At 38.9% G+C, this 15,952-nt stretch overlaps 1 protein-coding gene across 1 annotated transcript in view; it reads right to left on the bottom strand.

Moving 5' to 3' along the window:
• Positions 1-1,325: 1,325 nt before the first annotated feature.
• The window catches only part of Ednrb (endothelin receptor type B), a 29,851-nt gene continuing 15,224 nt past the window's right edge, over positions 1,326-15,952 (bottom strand). The window contains exons 3-8 of the mRNA XM_028864826.2: positions 10,097-10,209; positions 9,761-9,965; positions 8,264-8,413; positions 7,287-7,420; positions 6,423-6,531; positions 1,326-3,876 (exon numbers count right to left, since the gene is read on the bottom strand). Coding sequence (XP_028720659.1) covers positions 3,742-3,876; positions 6,423-6,531; positions 7,287-7,420; positions 8,264-8,413; positions 9,761-9,965; positions 10,097-10,209 — 846 coding nt within the window. The 3' untranslated portion in view covers positions 1,326-3,741. The remainder of the gene's footprint in view (positions 3,877-6,422; positions 6,532-7,286; positions 7,421-8,263; positions 8,414-9,760; positions 9,966-10,096; positions 10,210-15,952) is intronic.

Raw genomic sequence — 15,952 nt, 5'->3', positions numbered from 1 at the left:
CAGATTAATTATTTTCTTCAAGTAGAGACTTCATCCTGCTGCTCAACGGTGTATATGGCTCTGAGTTACTATTAAAATTGGTGAGCCTGGAAATCTCACTATTGATGGAGTAAAGTTGTCCTTAACCCTCAATTCCAGGAAAAGAACAAATCCTTCCTTCTGTTGTCCCTGCTGTGACTGTGCCTACAATTCTATATATAATTTGGCACAGTCATTAAAAAAAAGTAAGCCACCTGTCCCTCAGAGAACTGTGTAGGTCATTTAGATGAAAACTCACCAGCTACACACAGCAGTTTGTATGGTGGTATTTTATTTGTACTGAAATGTGATTTTAATTGTATGTTAATAAATAAAGTTGCCCTGGGGGTCAGAGCTATTAGAGCCATAGCAAGAGTGTGACGGTGGTGGCACACGCCTTTAATCCCAGCACTTGGTAGAAGAGCTAGGTAGATCTCTGTGTGTTCAGGGATACAGCCAGCATTGGAGACACACGCCTTTAAGACCTGGAGGGCTGTACATACAGACAGTGACGAGGCAGTCACGTGTTTGGGTTTACAACCAATGAGAAGGCAGAACAGAAAGACTATGTAAAGACATACACAGAGGAAGTAGGTCTCTTTCAGAGAGGTAGGAGCACCGCAGGAGGAAGGGTAAGATTTTAGCTCTGAGCTCTGACCTCTTGGCTTTCTCTTTTACATTGGTTCTTTGTTTCTTATTTAATAAGACGGTTGGTTACATCTACAAGTTTGGGATGTGAGGATCTGGTCCTTTGGACTTACAATTATCTGTTTTGTATTTAGGTCATTTTATTTGACATTTTTAGTTTCATTTGGATGTTAACTGTATTATATAGCAGGAGATCAAATGTGGAATTTTTCACTTTCAAAAAAGTTTGTGATTTTGGAGTATTTCAGACTTCAGATTTTCTGATGAGGGGTGCTTAGCCTATAATAATTTTATTCTACCATGCACATAGTCAACACTAAAAGGCTGCTTGTGAAATGCATTGAGTAATCCCCAAGTCTCATGTCATCCTTAATGTAGCACAATAAGACTTAAAGATGGAAAGCCTCCAAAAGAAGCTATGCAGACAAAGAAAGGTAGAGATCCCAGTGATTGTCAAGAAGATAATCAGTTGTAAAGGATGGCTATATATAAACAATGAAACATAGCAAAAGTCAGAATTGTGGCATTTTAATTTAGCTTTCATTCCTTGATAATTATATATTTAACATAAATAATGTTTATTTACAGCATCCTTATTCTTTTAACCATTTAAGAAGTATGAATTGATGAATGTCCACATAGTAAAAGATGAGCTGCTCTTGGAAATGAATTGAATGTTTATTGGTTTGTTCACACAATACAAAGTCAGCAATTATACCAGCTGCCACTTTAAGTGACCATATCACAACAAAACACAATTATTTTACATAACTATACTACTATTGTATGTTAGATACAACAAACCCAAGTTTCGATGAAAACAGTGTTCCTTGGCCTGTTGTACATTGTCGATATACGAAATGTTTGAACACAGACCAACATTAGCACTGGTAATTGAGGAGAAAATAGGTTAAAATCACTTATCAATTTTTTGACGTAAAACATCCTTATTAACACTATTTTTATGCGTCACTAGATTAGGCAGCTTGAATATTATCAAATATGCTATAAAGTTAGAAGGTGGCATGTTTTCTTATCTTGATTTTTAATTATTCAGAGGTTATGTTTGTTTCTTATCACCCTTTATCTGTATGCTAAAATTTTGAATAAAAAAAGCCACTGAATGCAATTGTATTGCAAATACTGTATGAATAGTTTACTTATGCCATTTCATAATTTGGCAAGATGATTTTTGCTCACGAGTCTGACATTTAGAGGGAAAAGCATTTGGGTTAAACTAGAAGGACATTAAGATGCAAGAACTTAGTACACAGCAATAAAATCCATCTAAAACATGATGGGAATTAAAAACACGTTCATTCACACTGGGAAAGTGCTGGAGACCCATAGCTAATTGAAAATTGAAAATCTGGGATGTTTTTTATGATGAAAAGTATTTGTAAAAAATGATGAGACGGAACCCATAAACCAGAACTCTGGGTGACTCCTAAGCAGAGTCCTTGTGGCATGCCAGCTCATTATTGTCCTTTTTTTTTTTTTTTTTTTTTTTTACCTCATTGTCGTATTTGGGTTTATTGTATTGCCACAGTAGATTTTGGCAGAAAACTGCATTCTTAGCTCATTTTCAACATGTGGCCTGGGTTACTAAAAGAAAAAAAAAAAAGGAAATTCTGTTATATTTTAAGACAAAGTTAAAGCTCTCGGGCTTGACTTGTTCCCCAGTCACCCTGAGAACGCTGCACTGTGTTTTGCTGGAGCCAACCCAGGACCTTTCGCTCTGATATGACGCAGCAGTGACGAAGGCAGGGCTAAGAATGGGACTCTTCCCCCACAGGCTTCCTCCTACCCCACCTCATTTCCTCTCTCTTGGTTTTCTCTTGGGCATTCTTCACACGCTGCTCATCCGGAGTGAACCTAGGGCATGTCGGGGAAGCAGATTAAGAACGCACACAGTGTGGGGCGTTTTGCCGTCTCCCAAAGCAGTTTGGCCTCTTAAGTTTTAGAAAAAGCACCATGTCCAGATCACCTTCCTACTGACTTTTTCCAGAAATAACATAAAAAAATTAGCAATATAACTCCAACATAGCTGGTTACAATGACTAATTTCTATGACTCTAAAAGATGGTGTTTTAACTATCATATCGTGCTGTGACCATTTTAACCGTAGCACGGCTGGAAGGATGCGCCTTGCTTCTTTGCCATGTGGACACTGCACCAGGCAATTCACATTCTGTCTATTACCTGGTTACTGGCATTTCTTCGTCATAAAGCTATGAATGCTGGGACCTGCCCTTTGTTAAATCATCTACATGTAGTGCATGTAACTAAGTATTTACAGATGATGAAACTAATCAAAAGGAAGGATATTTGAAAGAACCATGAGAAATCATAGGTAGTGTTCTGTTCTGTGTTTTTCTTTAGTGTGTGTGAATGGGAAGTTCAGAAGTCTCAGTGAGAGCAGCTCACACATCCCCATGTTTTTTCTCTGTGACATTTGCTCTTATTTGAATGTAAAGAGCATAATGATTTCCAAACATTTCCCCATCTCTCTTTCTTATACCCGCTTCTGATCATCTCGGTGTCTGTAATGACCCAAAGAGTACACCAACCACATTGCTTTCACATTTCACATACAGTTACAATTTAAATGGCATGGCATTATGCATAAAAAGTTTATTAATGGATTTATTTTAAGCTTCAAATTGAGTACTTGAAACTTCATTTTAAACTTTTTTTTCCCAATGTCACACTTTCCCTGACTCAGATTCATATGACTGGTTGATAAACTCCTTAAGAGAAGTTCTGAGTTAACTCGTTTTTAAATGTAAGTGGCATATGAATATACTGGGAGCTTTTAAGAGCTGTGCTGAAGTGCTGACTAAAAATCTAAGTGCTTCCCACGGAGGCTTCATCCATTTTCATTGCTTTCTTAGGTTGTAAACAGCTCATGAATATCAGGTGTTAAAAGTCACAACTGTTGAAAATAATCCCTCTTACATCTGTGCATGTCTTTCTGCAAACACTGCTTTCCATTGGATTTGGCGAAGGTTTCATTTTGTTCCAATGATATCTGTCTAAAATGAGGACGATGAGATTAAGCAAATATTCTTTCCTTCAAGACGAGCTGTATTTATTGCTGGAACGGAAGTTGTCATATCCGTGATCATTAGCTTTGAACTTCAAGCAGGATTGCTTTTCCTCCAAGGACTGTTTTTCCTCAAATGTTTGGCACCAGCAGCACAAGCAGGACTGTATGAAACAGAACAACCGTTATGTGTTTACTCAGTCGTGAGGCCACCACTCTTCCTGCTCTCGGGGCTCTGACTCTTCCTTGCAAGGGTAGGGTTCTTGGCCCTGTCCTTCCACATCCACTCATTTCCCCCCTCAAAAATGATGTAATTAAGGTCAGCAAGATGATTCTCTGGGTAAAAACCCGACGACTTGAGTTTGAGAGCCAGAATGAATGGTGGAAAGAGAACAGACACCTTTGTCTACACACACACACACACACACACACACACACACACACACACACACATACACATGCACACACATGCGCACACACACACTGCAGAACTTGTGCACCATAGTGTGCTCACACCTATGTTCATACACACATTGCACTCACACAGTAATAATAAATACAATTTTAAAAACTGAAAAGATAACTGCATTGGTGGCATGTGCTGATTTTTTGCAATTAAAAAAAAGGGAAAAAAAAACTTATGTGATTAACATTACCCAAGAAACGTCCACTCAATTTTTTAGTGTGTGTGTGTCTATATATATATATATGTGTGTGTGTCTATATATGTGTGTGTGTGTGTGTGTGTGTATGTGTACATACAAATGTGTACATAAGAAGCCAGAGGGGGATGTCTCTGCTGTTTTCTCTATTGTACTCTCCCCTATGCCCTTCAGACATGACCTCTCACTGAATCCAAAGCTCAGGGTCTCTGACCAGCAGACTGCTCAGGTTGTCTCTAGGATCTGTCTTCATCCTGTAAAGCTGGTATTACAGGCATAGGCAGTCAAGCCTGGCTTTTTCCATGGTAGGTTTGAACTCAGATCTTCAAGCCTGCATAGCAATTGATCTTTCCCACTCAATCATCTCTTTAGCCCCCTTAGCCCCCAAAGCCAAATTTTTGATATTTTCTTATTTACTTAAAAAAAATGTGACAACTGTGAAAGCCAAGCATTTCCCTCTGAGCACAGAAATATGACAACTGTGCACCTGCTTGTGTTTTTATGTCTGTGTATAATGTGCACATGCTCCATTACCTGCTTTTTCTCACTTGACCCTGACATACACCTCTCCACACGTCAGCAAGTTTAATATTGCCTTGCTATTTTAACATACTTGCTATTCTCACAGGCCCTTTCAATATTATTATGCAATAAGAATATAAAGGAGGCAAACATCTTGATTTTGTTTTTCCACTTTTCACTAGAGTTTTAAATCCTTTAAAACTTTGTTCACTCTGTTTATTTTATGATAGACTATGAGTCTAAGGAAATAGCAGGTTTTCTGATCTGTACAGAAGGGCCTTGATTTTGATAAAAGTTCTCTTCTACCCCTAATCTCAGAGTCATGAATGAACAAAGACACTTTTAGCTTTTTTAGTGTTTACAGTGAAACGAATTTTGGTTTTCAAATAATGAGATACCAGGGACAATAGCTCATTCTCATGTGAGAGGAAGCATGTTTTACTTGGTGTTGGAGTATTGAGAGACTGAATGATGGATGAGTGCTGTAGTGTCAACATTTGAGTAAGGTGTAATTATATTTTGCATGGAGCGACATATTGCCACTATACATAGAAGGTATAAAAGATGAAGTAGAAATGATTTAAACTTTTTATACTTGCTGTGTGTGTGTGTGTGTGTGTGTGTGTGTGTGTGTGTGTGTGTGTGTGATGTATGTGCCAGAGAAGGCCATTTAATGTTCTAATCTGGCCCCTGGCCCCTTCCACCATATTCCCTCAAGACATGGTCTCCTACTGAACCTGGAGCTAGGCTAGTGCCTATCAAGCCCCAGCAATCCTCTTGCCTCTCTCATCTCCACACTACAACTATAGGCATGTGAGCAACTTTGTCTGATCTCTCTCTCTCTCTCTCTCTCTCTCTCTCTCTCTCTCTCTCTCTCTCTCTCTCTCTCCCTCTCTCTCTCTCTCTCTCTCTCATTGTTTTGAGATCGGATCTTATTATGTAAAGGAGGCTGGCCTTGAACTCATAGAGATCTGCCTGCCTCTGCCTCCCAAGTGCTGGGATTGAAGATGTGTGCCACTGTGCCCAGCACAGCATGTCTGACATTTTACATCGGTTCTGGGGACTTGAACTTAGACATTCTTGCAGAGCAAACACTTTTACCTGCTGAGGCATCTCCTAGCCCTTGACTTTATTCCCATAGCACATAAGAAAAGACAATTAACTTATTTATAACAGACATTGTAGCTGAACAATAAAAAAATCTACCAAAATCAGAGGAAGAGTGCATTTCATTATGTTCCATTCTTATTTCACTACTATGATTATCAGTGCATGTAATTTTGTTAATCTGAGCAATTCCAATAGTATTAGTGAGTGGCTACTCACTAATGGGTGATGTTGACAAGGATTTTACAAGTAAATATATACTATAGTGCTTTGTATACAAAAGTGATATTTAAACACATCATATATGCTGCAAGGCAAGGAAAATTAGCAAGTTGCCAACTCTCTCTAGATAGAAATACTAGTGGTTTTGAAGTGATGCCAGATCACAAGAAATGTTTTATTTTAGAGTATTCTCTTACCTTAAAGCAGTTTTTGAATCTTTTGCTCACCAAATACAGAGCAATTGGATTAATGCAGGAATTCAAAGAAGCCATGTTGATTCCAATGTAGTCCAAAACCAACAAAAAGCTGCAAGAAGCCCAAAATGTGTTTGTAAAAATTATGTGTCTTCAAGTATATAGTTTATGCATGCCTTTATGTTTTCATGAAGAAAACCAAAATCACCCACATCCGACAATTTAAGTTTAACCACTAATTTGCTAGTGAAGGTATCTGTCTTCACCTGTCTGCCTGCCTTTCTCCTCTGACTCAGTCCTTGTCATCTATACGGCCCTCTCCTATCTTTATCTTCCATATCCAGCTCTATTTTTAAAAATAAAGCTCTCATTTGGAAATGATGAGACTTTCAGAAAAGAAAAGGTTTATGTGTATAGTGAAGACTCAGATCTGGCATGTTTCCTCTTGCCACTCACCCATCATTTTGACAACTCTGTGCCTATATATTTCCAGACTTTTCTTACATCTCTTTTATTTGTCCATCCAAAACAGGAGTGAAGGTAAAATTGTGAGTCTTAATTGGCCTCTAAGGATAAGAAAATAATATTCTTCCTGCCTGTTAGGAGGACTGACAGAGAGACATCTGAATGGCAATTACACAATTATTTCTATTTTTCTATTTTTTAAAATTTAAGTTAGCATTCAGATGAGTTTCATCACTGGGTGTTCACACACGTCGTCACATGCTGCTCTTATTCACCCGTCTCGCTCAGCACCCTCCCCTCCTCTCCGTCTTCTGCTCATTGGTCTCTTTTCCCCCCCAATAGTCACCACCTCCCCTTTCATGTCACATGTGCTCCAGGTCCACGGTAGTCTTCCTTTCTTACCTCAAAAGTTCACATCTGTGAGGATCGCTTTGGTCATAAAGCGTGAGCTTCAGAATCCTGCTGAGGTGGAGCGGAAGCCAACAGAGAGCGAAAACCAGGACCAGGCAGAATACCGTTTTGGCCACTTCTCGTCTCTGAAATAGGACCACAAGCCTGTATGAAGCTACCCCTTGGCATTCACAGCACACACTCTCCTCAAACAGGATATTTAACAGTATTCACAGAACCAAAGACCCAAGGCAATGAGCTTTCAACTAGATAGTGTGAATTAGAATTAAAACTGCTAGAGATTCATCTTTAAAAGGTAAGGTTTTGGGAGGATGGATAGATGGCTCAGCAGCTTAGAGCACTTGCTGCTTTTCAAAGGACATAGGTTTAATTCCCAGAACTCACATAGTGGCTCACCACCATCAATCACTCCAGTTCCAGAGGATTTGATGCCCCCTTCTGAGCTCTATGGGCACCAGGCATGTGGTGCACATGCATGTAGGCAAACATTCACCCAACATAAAATAAGTCTAAAAATTATATATTATATATACATACATACTATGTATGTGTGTGACTGTGTGTGACTCTGTGTGTGTGTGTGTGTGTGTGTGTGTGTGTGTGTGTGTGTGTGTGTGTGTGTGTTTCAAACTGGTGCAGGTCTGTAATCCCATCTGGGAGGCCGAAACAGAAGGATCTGAGGTTCCAGGTCATCCTTAAATTCAAGACTAGCCTGGGCTACCTGAGCTTCTATCTTAAAACAAAACAACAAAAGGTAATAGTTCTCTCTAGATCCTTTTAGATGACATACACAGTCTCTGAATAAGTAACATAAAATGTCCTTTGTTACAAAAATAGCAGAATGAAGGAAGAAAGTGAAACTCTGTTCTAAGGTCTCATGTTAGCTATCATTATCCACATCTCCATCATCATGAATTTCATCTTTGTGACTGTAATTATGGACCCACTAGACCCTTGCTTTCTCTCACCTGCTTTAAGTGATCATTTAAGGCGATTTGCATGCCACTCTTCTTCCTCAGCATTTCACAGGTCATCAAGGTGTAGAAGATAGCGGTAACAGCCAGTGGCAAGCAGAAGTAGAAACTGAACAGCCACCAGTCCTTGGCTGTCTTGTAGAACTATGGAGAAGGGAGAATTTTTATGATCAATACCTTCTTAAAAAAAAAAAAAACCTTATGTATCCAATGTCAACTAAAAGCAAAATATGTTCATAAAAGCGCAATGATTTTATAACAGGCCTTTCATATATTTCATAGAATTTCTTGGGTCATATCTACTGAAAACACAACTAAAGAACTGCATTAAATGAAATGAACATTACAGTACATAATTTTAATTCTTTGGGACAGTATAGTAGATTTAAGCAACTGAGCAAAATTCTTATGTGAAGATAAAGCATTGAATAACCAAGTATTTCAAATTTTAGGTATTATTAGTGTTAAGTATGTAACAAATCACAGTGTTTGGGTGAAGTGTCCCCTCTCTACTAAGTATGTTTAGTGTGAAAAACAGGCATGAAGAGATCTGTATTAGCCATTCAGGTTCATAGTGTATACATGTAATATTAATTTAAAAAAATGCTTGTGAGTTTTACCTTTCCTGTGTTCATTTCTGCTGTTACCTTTTCAAAAACATTATCAATCCAGATATATCCACCTTAGAAAGGATTTTGTTTCCGATGTGGTACTCTCCCTTTAGTAAACAACAACCTCATTCTCTATTTCACATTGGCATCATCTTTGTGTGTGTGTGTGTGTGTTTACTTATTAATGAATGCATAGTTCATAAAGTTTATACAACATTTGTTCATGTAAAATAGAAAATAGTCTTTGGTGATAATTAGACCAACTCCTTTTGTATTAACCAATTCTGTTGAAAAAAACTCTTATACTTAGGATCTGTCTTTTAGAGAATAATATCCCCATTTTTTCTTTCCCTGTTTTCTGATTAAGAGTTCTTTAATAGATGGCCAAAATTATTTACACACACACACACACACACACACACACACACACACATATATATATATATATATATGTATATGTATATATAAAGGGATGAAGAGACAGGCTGCCATTCCAAATCCATACTATCAGGTATCTTCTATTTAAATATAGTTTAAGCCATTGCTTCTCTGACAGTGTTGGGTTGTCTTCTGTAGGTTATACAATAGTGATCTATCTTCATGGGACTTTAGATACAAAAGCTATAAAGCCACAGTCATTCGGCTGTTTAGGAACCTGATTTATCTGGATCCCTGATATCTAGGGTGTTCTTGGAGAAGTAATTATCCTGATTCTTGTAGGTTGGGTCATTAGTAATGGTTACCCTCACAGTCTTGGGATCCAAACTCTTAATTTATGCCAAAGGTAGTCATAAATCAATAGCTTACCAAGGTGGGGAACTAGGGAAAATAGTTAAATATTTATAAGGAAAGTGCCAAAAGAAAAAGAAGGTAAACGTACCTGCATGAAGGCTGTTTTCTGAACTGGATGAAGCAGGCAGACCCTTAGAGACTTTCCTTTGTAGTCTGTCGTAATCATATCAAAACCTATGGCTTCAGGGACAGCCAGAACCACAGAGACAACCCAAATTAAAACAATTTCTACTGCTGTCCATTTTGGAACCCCGATTCCTTTAATTCGACTCCAAGAAGCAACAGCTCGATATCTGAAGATGTAAACAGAGATATTTTTCAAGCAGGCAGAGCTTGGTTTTATTGAATTGCACAGCTGACCCCCTAAGTTACATAGCAGTTATATGGTATTTAGGATCTTCTTGGCCTTAGAATAGACTCTTACCTGTCAATACTTAGAGCGCATAGACTCAGCACAGTGATCCCTACAGAAGCCTTCTGTATGAAGGGCACCATCTTACACATCTCAGCTCCAAATGGCCAGTCTTCTGCAAGCAGCTGCATAGAGGAGACAGAAAGTTCTGTTAGAGAGGCTTTCCCAAAGCTGCCTCTGAACTGATCTCTTAGCGCATAACAGGCAGAGGGAAGGACTGCCCTTTGAAAAGCACCTGTGTCCATAGGTATAACAGGAGTCTACATTTGGAACAACACAAGGGTAGCCTGTGTGTGAGTTCATTGTGTGTAGACGGTGGCTTTGTCAGGGTCTCATCTGCAAGGCCAGTGGCTCCAGTTGTTTATTGACCCTTTAGAAAAATAGAACCTGCATAGTTAATAAAGCCTTAAGCCTCAGGTCATGACCATGTTAAAATATAAGTTTATTAAACCAAAAAATCAATAGTCTTGTATGGAGAAGACTGGACTCCCCCCCCCCCCCCCGTGGGATAGTACTCTGTAGAGAGCATCATGAGGACTTAAGGTCTTGTTCTTATCAGTAGTCAGTTCACTTAACTAACTCAGCCAGAGTAGTCACACTGCTCCCTGAACACACCATCTGTGTGCCTGCTACGGGGTATTTGGTCTATGCCATTCTTTATTCCACAGTCTTCTCACTACAGATAGAGATGTCTTCTCTCACCTCCTTCAGGTCTTGCTCAGATTGCCTCTCCTCACAGGACCTACCTAGATCACATTTCTACTCCAGTCGCTGGCCAGGCCTGTCTACCCTCCTTCTCATCCCTTTTTATTATGGTTCTTACTCACTCTTACTGCAAATAAAAGTTACTTTATTGCTTGTTTGGTTTTTGCTGTCTGACTCTCTGGAGTGTGAGACTGAGTATGAGTTTCTCAGTTGCTTCGTATGGTGTCTGACATAAAGCAGACACTTGGCAAATATTCATGCTGCTAAAACACATAGGTGCTGAGCAAAAGGATGTGTTTTTTTTTTTCTCTTTCCTTATTTACACATTGTATTTTTCTTTGTCTGGCTTCAACCTCTACTACTTACTAAATGTAGCCGTTTTCCTTCTGAGACACTGGGTGCCCCCCACTGGTAAATGAATCACTTTAGGTAGACATCTGGATCTCATATTCATGATATTTTGAAAATAAAGGAAACATATTTATAATCTATGGGTTTTGAAAACTCTTTTTTAAAAATAACCTTACAAAAGTGAGAAGTATTCTGAAACACAGTTGGATTTTTCTTCCCTTTTACTAGTAATGGAGACTCCGGTGAGTTTGTCAAGCTCACCTGATTGTTGTGTGATCAGCGCGGCACCACAGGCTACAGAGTGTGTCTCATTATGATGGAGACCAATTTAATTTCTAAATTGGATATGAAAAATTACACAGATATTTGGAACAAAGGTTGGGAGAATTTCCACATGTGTACTTAATGTAGGGCTTTGGAAACTTACGGGGCCAGGCAAAGTAAGAAAGCAGTAAAGGCAGTGCAAGCCAGTCATTGGTGTCAGGAAGGTCACAAGGAGTGATGAGGTCTGGGATAATCTCTTTCTAATAAGGATCATGTGCTATTTGTTAAGGAACCTCAAATATAAAAATTTCTTAATTTTTCTAAAGAAATCAGAAATTGCAATTTTCATATAAAATTGTATAATGCATAAAAGGTTTCAGTTAACTCACATTTTAAAAGATAGTATTATGTCTATTAACTAAATAGATTCTACAACATATATTATAGTTTATGTATTAGTCAATCACCTCCTGATTAGTTAATTCATCCAAGCAATGTTTATTGAGTATTCACTACAAAGATTATTCTAAGTACAAAGCAAACTAGTGGTGCTTATAGAAAATATGAGTCATTATATATGAGGAAATATAATGAGGAAGGTGCTTATAGAAAATATGAGTCATTATATATGAGAAAATATAATGAGGGAGATAAAAATACATCAGAACTTGATAGATGTCCAACAGAAGTAACCAAATCTTGAGAGTTGATGGACTGTGTGGTGTGATGGGCTGTGTTATCAATAAGCTTCTCAGGAAGATCCCTCTGAAGAGATAATACTTAAGTGTGCAGTTGGCTGAAGGAAGGAGCAAACCATCCCAGGGCATAATAGGAAGCAAAAGGAGCAAGCACAAAGGTCCTGTGGTCAGAACAAGCCCAGGGAACTGGAAGGATAGCAGGAAGCCTTCCAAGTTGGAAGTGGGTGACTAGTCAAATGAACAGGAGTTGAAGATGTAAGAGTTCCAGTGTTTGCTCAATGGTATCCACTTGCAAAACTCTGAATAGGAAAATGGTAGGATGTTGTTTTTAAAAGGCAACTTGCTGCTGAGATTGTGGTAAAGAAAAGAAGGATTTGTACAAAGTGGTGGTGGGCTGGACAATGAGGTGCCTCATATTCAAATTAATAATCATTTTTTGGTTATATATGTACCAAAAATAAGCTAAGCATGTCACAGGGTAATTACAAGCTTAGTTTTCAGAACTGTACATTGCTAAATGGTATACCAGATGTCCACTGACTTTGAGAATTCTGGAAATCTTGATTCCATTAAAACTTGCAAGGCTACCAGTTCTATTCCTGTGATCTTTCATTTTATACAATCCACAACCATAGCTGGAGGGGGATTTGAGGTCTTGTCCCTACCCTTCCCAGTTGTTATTTTCCTGCTTGAACTTTCCCTGAGCTTTTATTTCTCTACATTTTTAGTTTGTACTGTATATTAGGCACCTGACTCATATTTGGGTTTTGTATAAAAATACAGTGAGCCAGCCAGGAGTTTTGTGATCAGGGTGAGTTGGTTGGGGCATTCACACCAAGTCAGATACCATAGGAATACCTGAAGCTTCAGAGTATTTTCTTCTTTGGGAGAAAATGTACCTTTGGCACAAAACCCTTTTGAGTAGTGAAACTTCTAGGCTTCAGTGTCCTTTTGATTTGAACCAGTTGTGTGAGCCACCTCAGCACTTACAGAATTCTCTTTCTTTCCATTTGTATTTGGTTTCTTAGGTTGCAAGCACAGGTACCTTCAAGGCAGTTTGACCTAAGGACTCTTGCTTTGAGCAACTATGAGGAACTACTGGGATTATTCTTTTGTTCCTCTTCTGCAGGAATAATTGTTTTGTGTGGTGTGTTTTGTCTATCTCCATGTCTTAAGCAACTCCAGTTTAGTCCTAAATTGCAGCTTTCAGCTATGGGTTGGACTGCTTTTACTTAGGAGCCTCTGAAAAGAAAGAAAATGATCTTTCTTTGTAACATCGTTTGCTTTCAGTACACTTCATGTTCTGGAGGAAAATGGCTGAGAAACAGGATTCTCAGTGATGATCATGCCCTCTAGCTACTAGAATTGTTGTACAAGGTAAAAGAAAAATGGGAAGAAGTGCATTACGTAGACGCCTTCATGTTACTTTATCAGAATGAACCTGATAGGTGCAAATGCACAAGTTTGCTTCAGCAGCAACAACCCCAGCCCATCCTTCCCACACGAAATAGGAGGAAGAAGGAGGAAGAGCTTATTTCTGAATTCACCAGTGTTCTGTCACCACAAGTTTTCCAAATAGTGCTGGCAATTGCTCTGTCCTAACAATCGCTCCTTTGGGTTGATATTCAGGTTTTGTGAACATCATATTAGCTAAATAACCCCAGTGGTTCCCGAGAAAGCAAGAGAGAAGAACAGATATCTGTAGCTAGAGTGGCTCACAGTCAGGACAAATCTTTGTCACCCGCCAGTCCCACAGCTGCTCAGACCCAACCAAGTAAACACAGAGACTTATATTGCATACAAACTGTATGGCCATGGCAGGCTTCTTGCTAACTGTTCTTATAGCTTAAATTAATCCATTTCCATAAATATATACCTTGCCACATGGCTCGTGGCTTACCAGCATCTTCACATGCTGCTTGTCCTGGAGGTGGCTGGCAGTGACTCCTTCTGCCTTCCTGTTCTTTCTTTTCTCCTCTCTGTTAGTCCTACCTATACTTCCTGCCTAGCCACTGGCCAATCAGTATTTTATTTATTGACCAATCAGAGCAACACATTTGCCATACAGAACATCCCACAGCAGATATCTCATACATACATCAGATCCAAAAACACTCCTGCTAGACCACAGACAGCTGGAGCTCCCTAGGGCAGAGTCCAAATGAGACATACATAGTGCTGTGCCTTTGAAATTATGCAAATGCATATTGATGGGACTTCAACAGGAGAAAAATTAAAGCATCTTCAAATACAGGAGATTAAATAAAATTATTGGGAGGACCTCTCAGAATTTTGGAGGTGCAGCTATTGGGTACAGAGATTCCAATCTTGTAGTTCCAGAAAAAGAAAAGATAAATATGATTTCCATCAGCCCAGTTGCTCCTCAGATAAAAAGAAAGTGACAAAAGTGAGTGGTACTTTAAGAACTTGCATCTCACACATAATGGAAGTTGCTCTTCATGCTTATAACAGCAGAGGTCTAGCGAAGGATTTGAAGAACATCAGAAAATGTAGTAGCACTCACTCAGAATGTTGTATGGAAAATGGAAAGGATTGTGACAAGAACCAAAAGAATGAATAAAAATGACCCTTCCTTGGATAATAATGAGGGCCTTACAGCAAGGAAGAAGACCTGCGAGGGATGGAAGACAGTCCTAAACCGAAGAAACCACAAGAGTGGAAAAATAAGGTAAAAGGTTTATCAACAAAAACAGAATTAGAAAGAATTTCCTTTCCTTCCTCCTTCCATTTTATTTAATTTTTAATCTACAGTCTTGTTGTATACTAATTGTAGAAAGTATATACACATACATACATATTGTACATTGACTGTATCTAGACCCTTCTGCTCAGGATCCTCTTCCACCCATCATCACTCTAGTAGCTCAAGTCTCTCTTAATTCTTCCTGCCCTCCACTTCTCTTTCCCGGTCTCTAGTGCCCACTATACCATCCTGTAATTCCACAAGCTTTACTTAGTGGTTTCTATGTGAGTGATAAAGTGATTGCTTTGTGATTAAATAACACAGGAAGTATTCAAAGTCCTAATGTCACCAAGAAATGACACACTTCAAGGAGAACGCACTCTACCAGAAAGACAGTGAAACGAAACATACTTTAGAAAGAATGATTTCAAGAATCCACCAAGAAGTTAACTTGACACGGAATAAGGTGTTCATACTATCTAGCATCAGGTAAGAGTAGTGCTTAGGGACAGGATCCAGTTACAACCATATTAATGAACATAGGAGAGATTACTAGAGAAAGATATGATACTAGGGAAAGGAAAGCTCAATCATCGGCTATTCAAATTGTTGTTGTTAGTGTGTGTGTGTGTATGTGTGTGTGTGTGCGCGCGCACACACACGTATATGTATGCCCATCTCCACATTGGAGGGCATAGGAGTTTCTTAAGCTGGAGTTCTAGGTGTCTATGAGCCACTGCAGGTGCTAGACACTAAACTCAGGTCCTCTATAAGAGCAGCGTTTTAAACTACTGGGCAATCATTTTAGGCCCTGTTCACAACTCTTCCATGAGGGCCTATATTCTATTCATGAGTCTGTTTCCAATCAGTTTTTTTTATAGACTCGTTTCCTTATCAGTTTGAGGATTGAGACTAAGCCCTCAAGTCCTAAAATGAACAATGAACTTGGAGCCTTAAAACAGGGCAGAAGCTAGGATGTTCTGCTCACTGCCCACTTGGATTTTAAATATGCAGTGATTAAACCTTAAATATACCACACCCCAATCAGGTTCACCCCATCACAATCTGACTGAGCAACCAACAAGAAGTGGACAAGCAATCTGATCACAGACACTTAAAACTTCTCTTCAAAAGAATTTCTTCAAC

The sequence above is a fragment of the Peromyscus leucopus genome, chromosome 9, assembly GCF_004664715.2.
Source record: "Peromyscus leucopus breed LL Stock chromosome 9, UCI_PerLeu_2.1, whole genome shotgun sequence".
NCBI classification, from domain to species: Eukaryota; Metazoa; Chordata; class Mammalia; order Rodentia; family Cricetidae; genus Peromyscus; species Peromyscus leucopus.
Note: the sequence above shows the minus strand (reverse complement) of the source record. Positions and strands in the feature narration are given on the sequence as shown.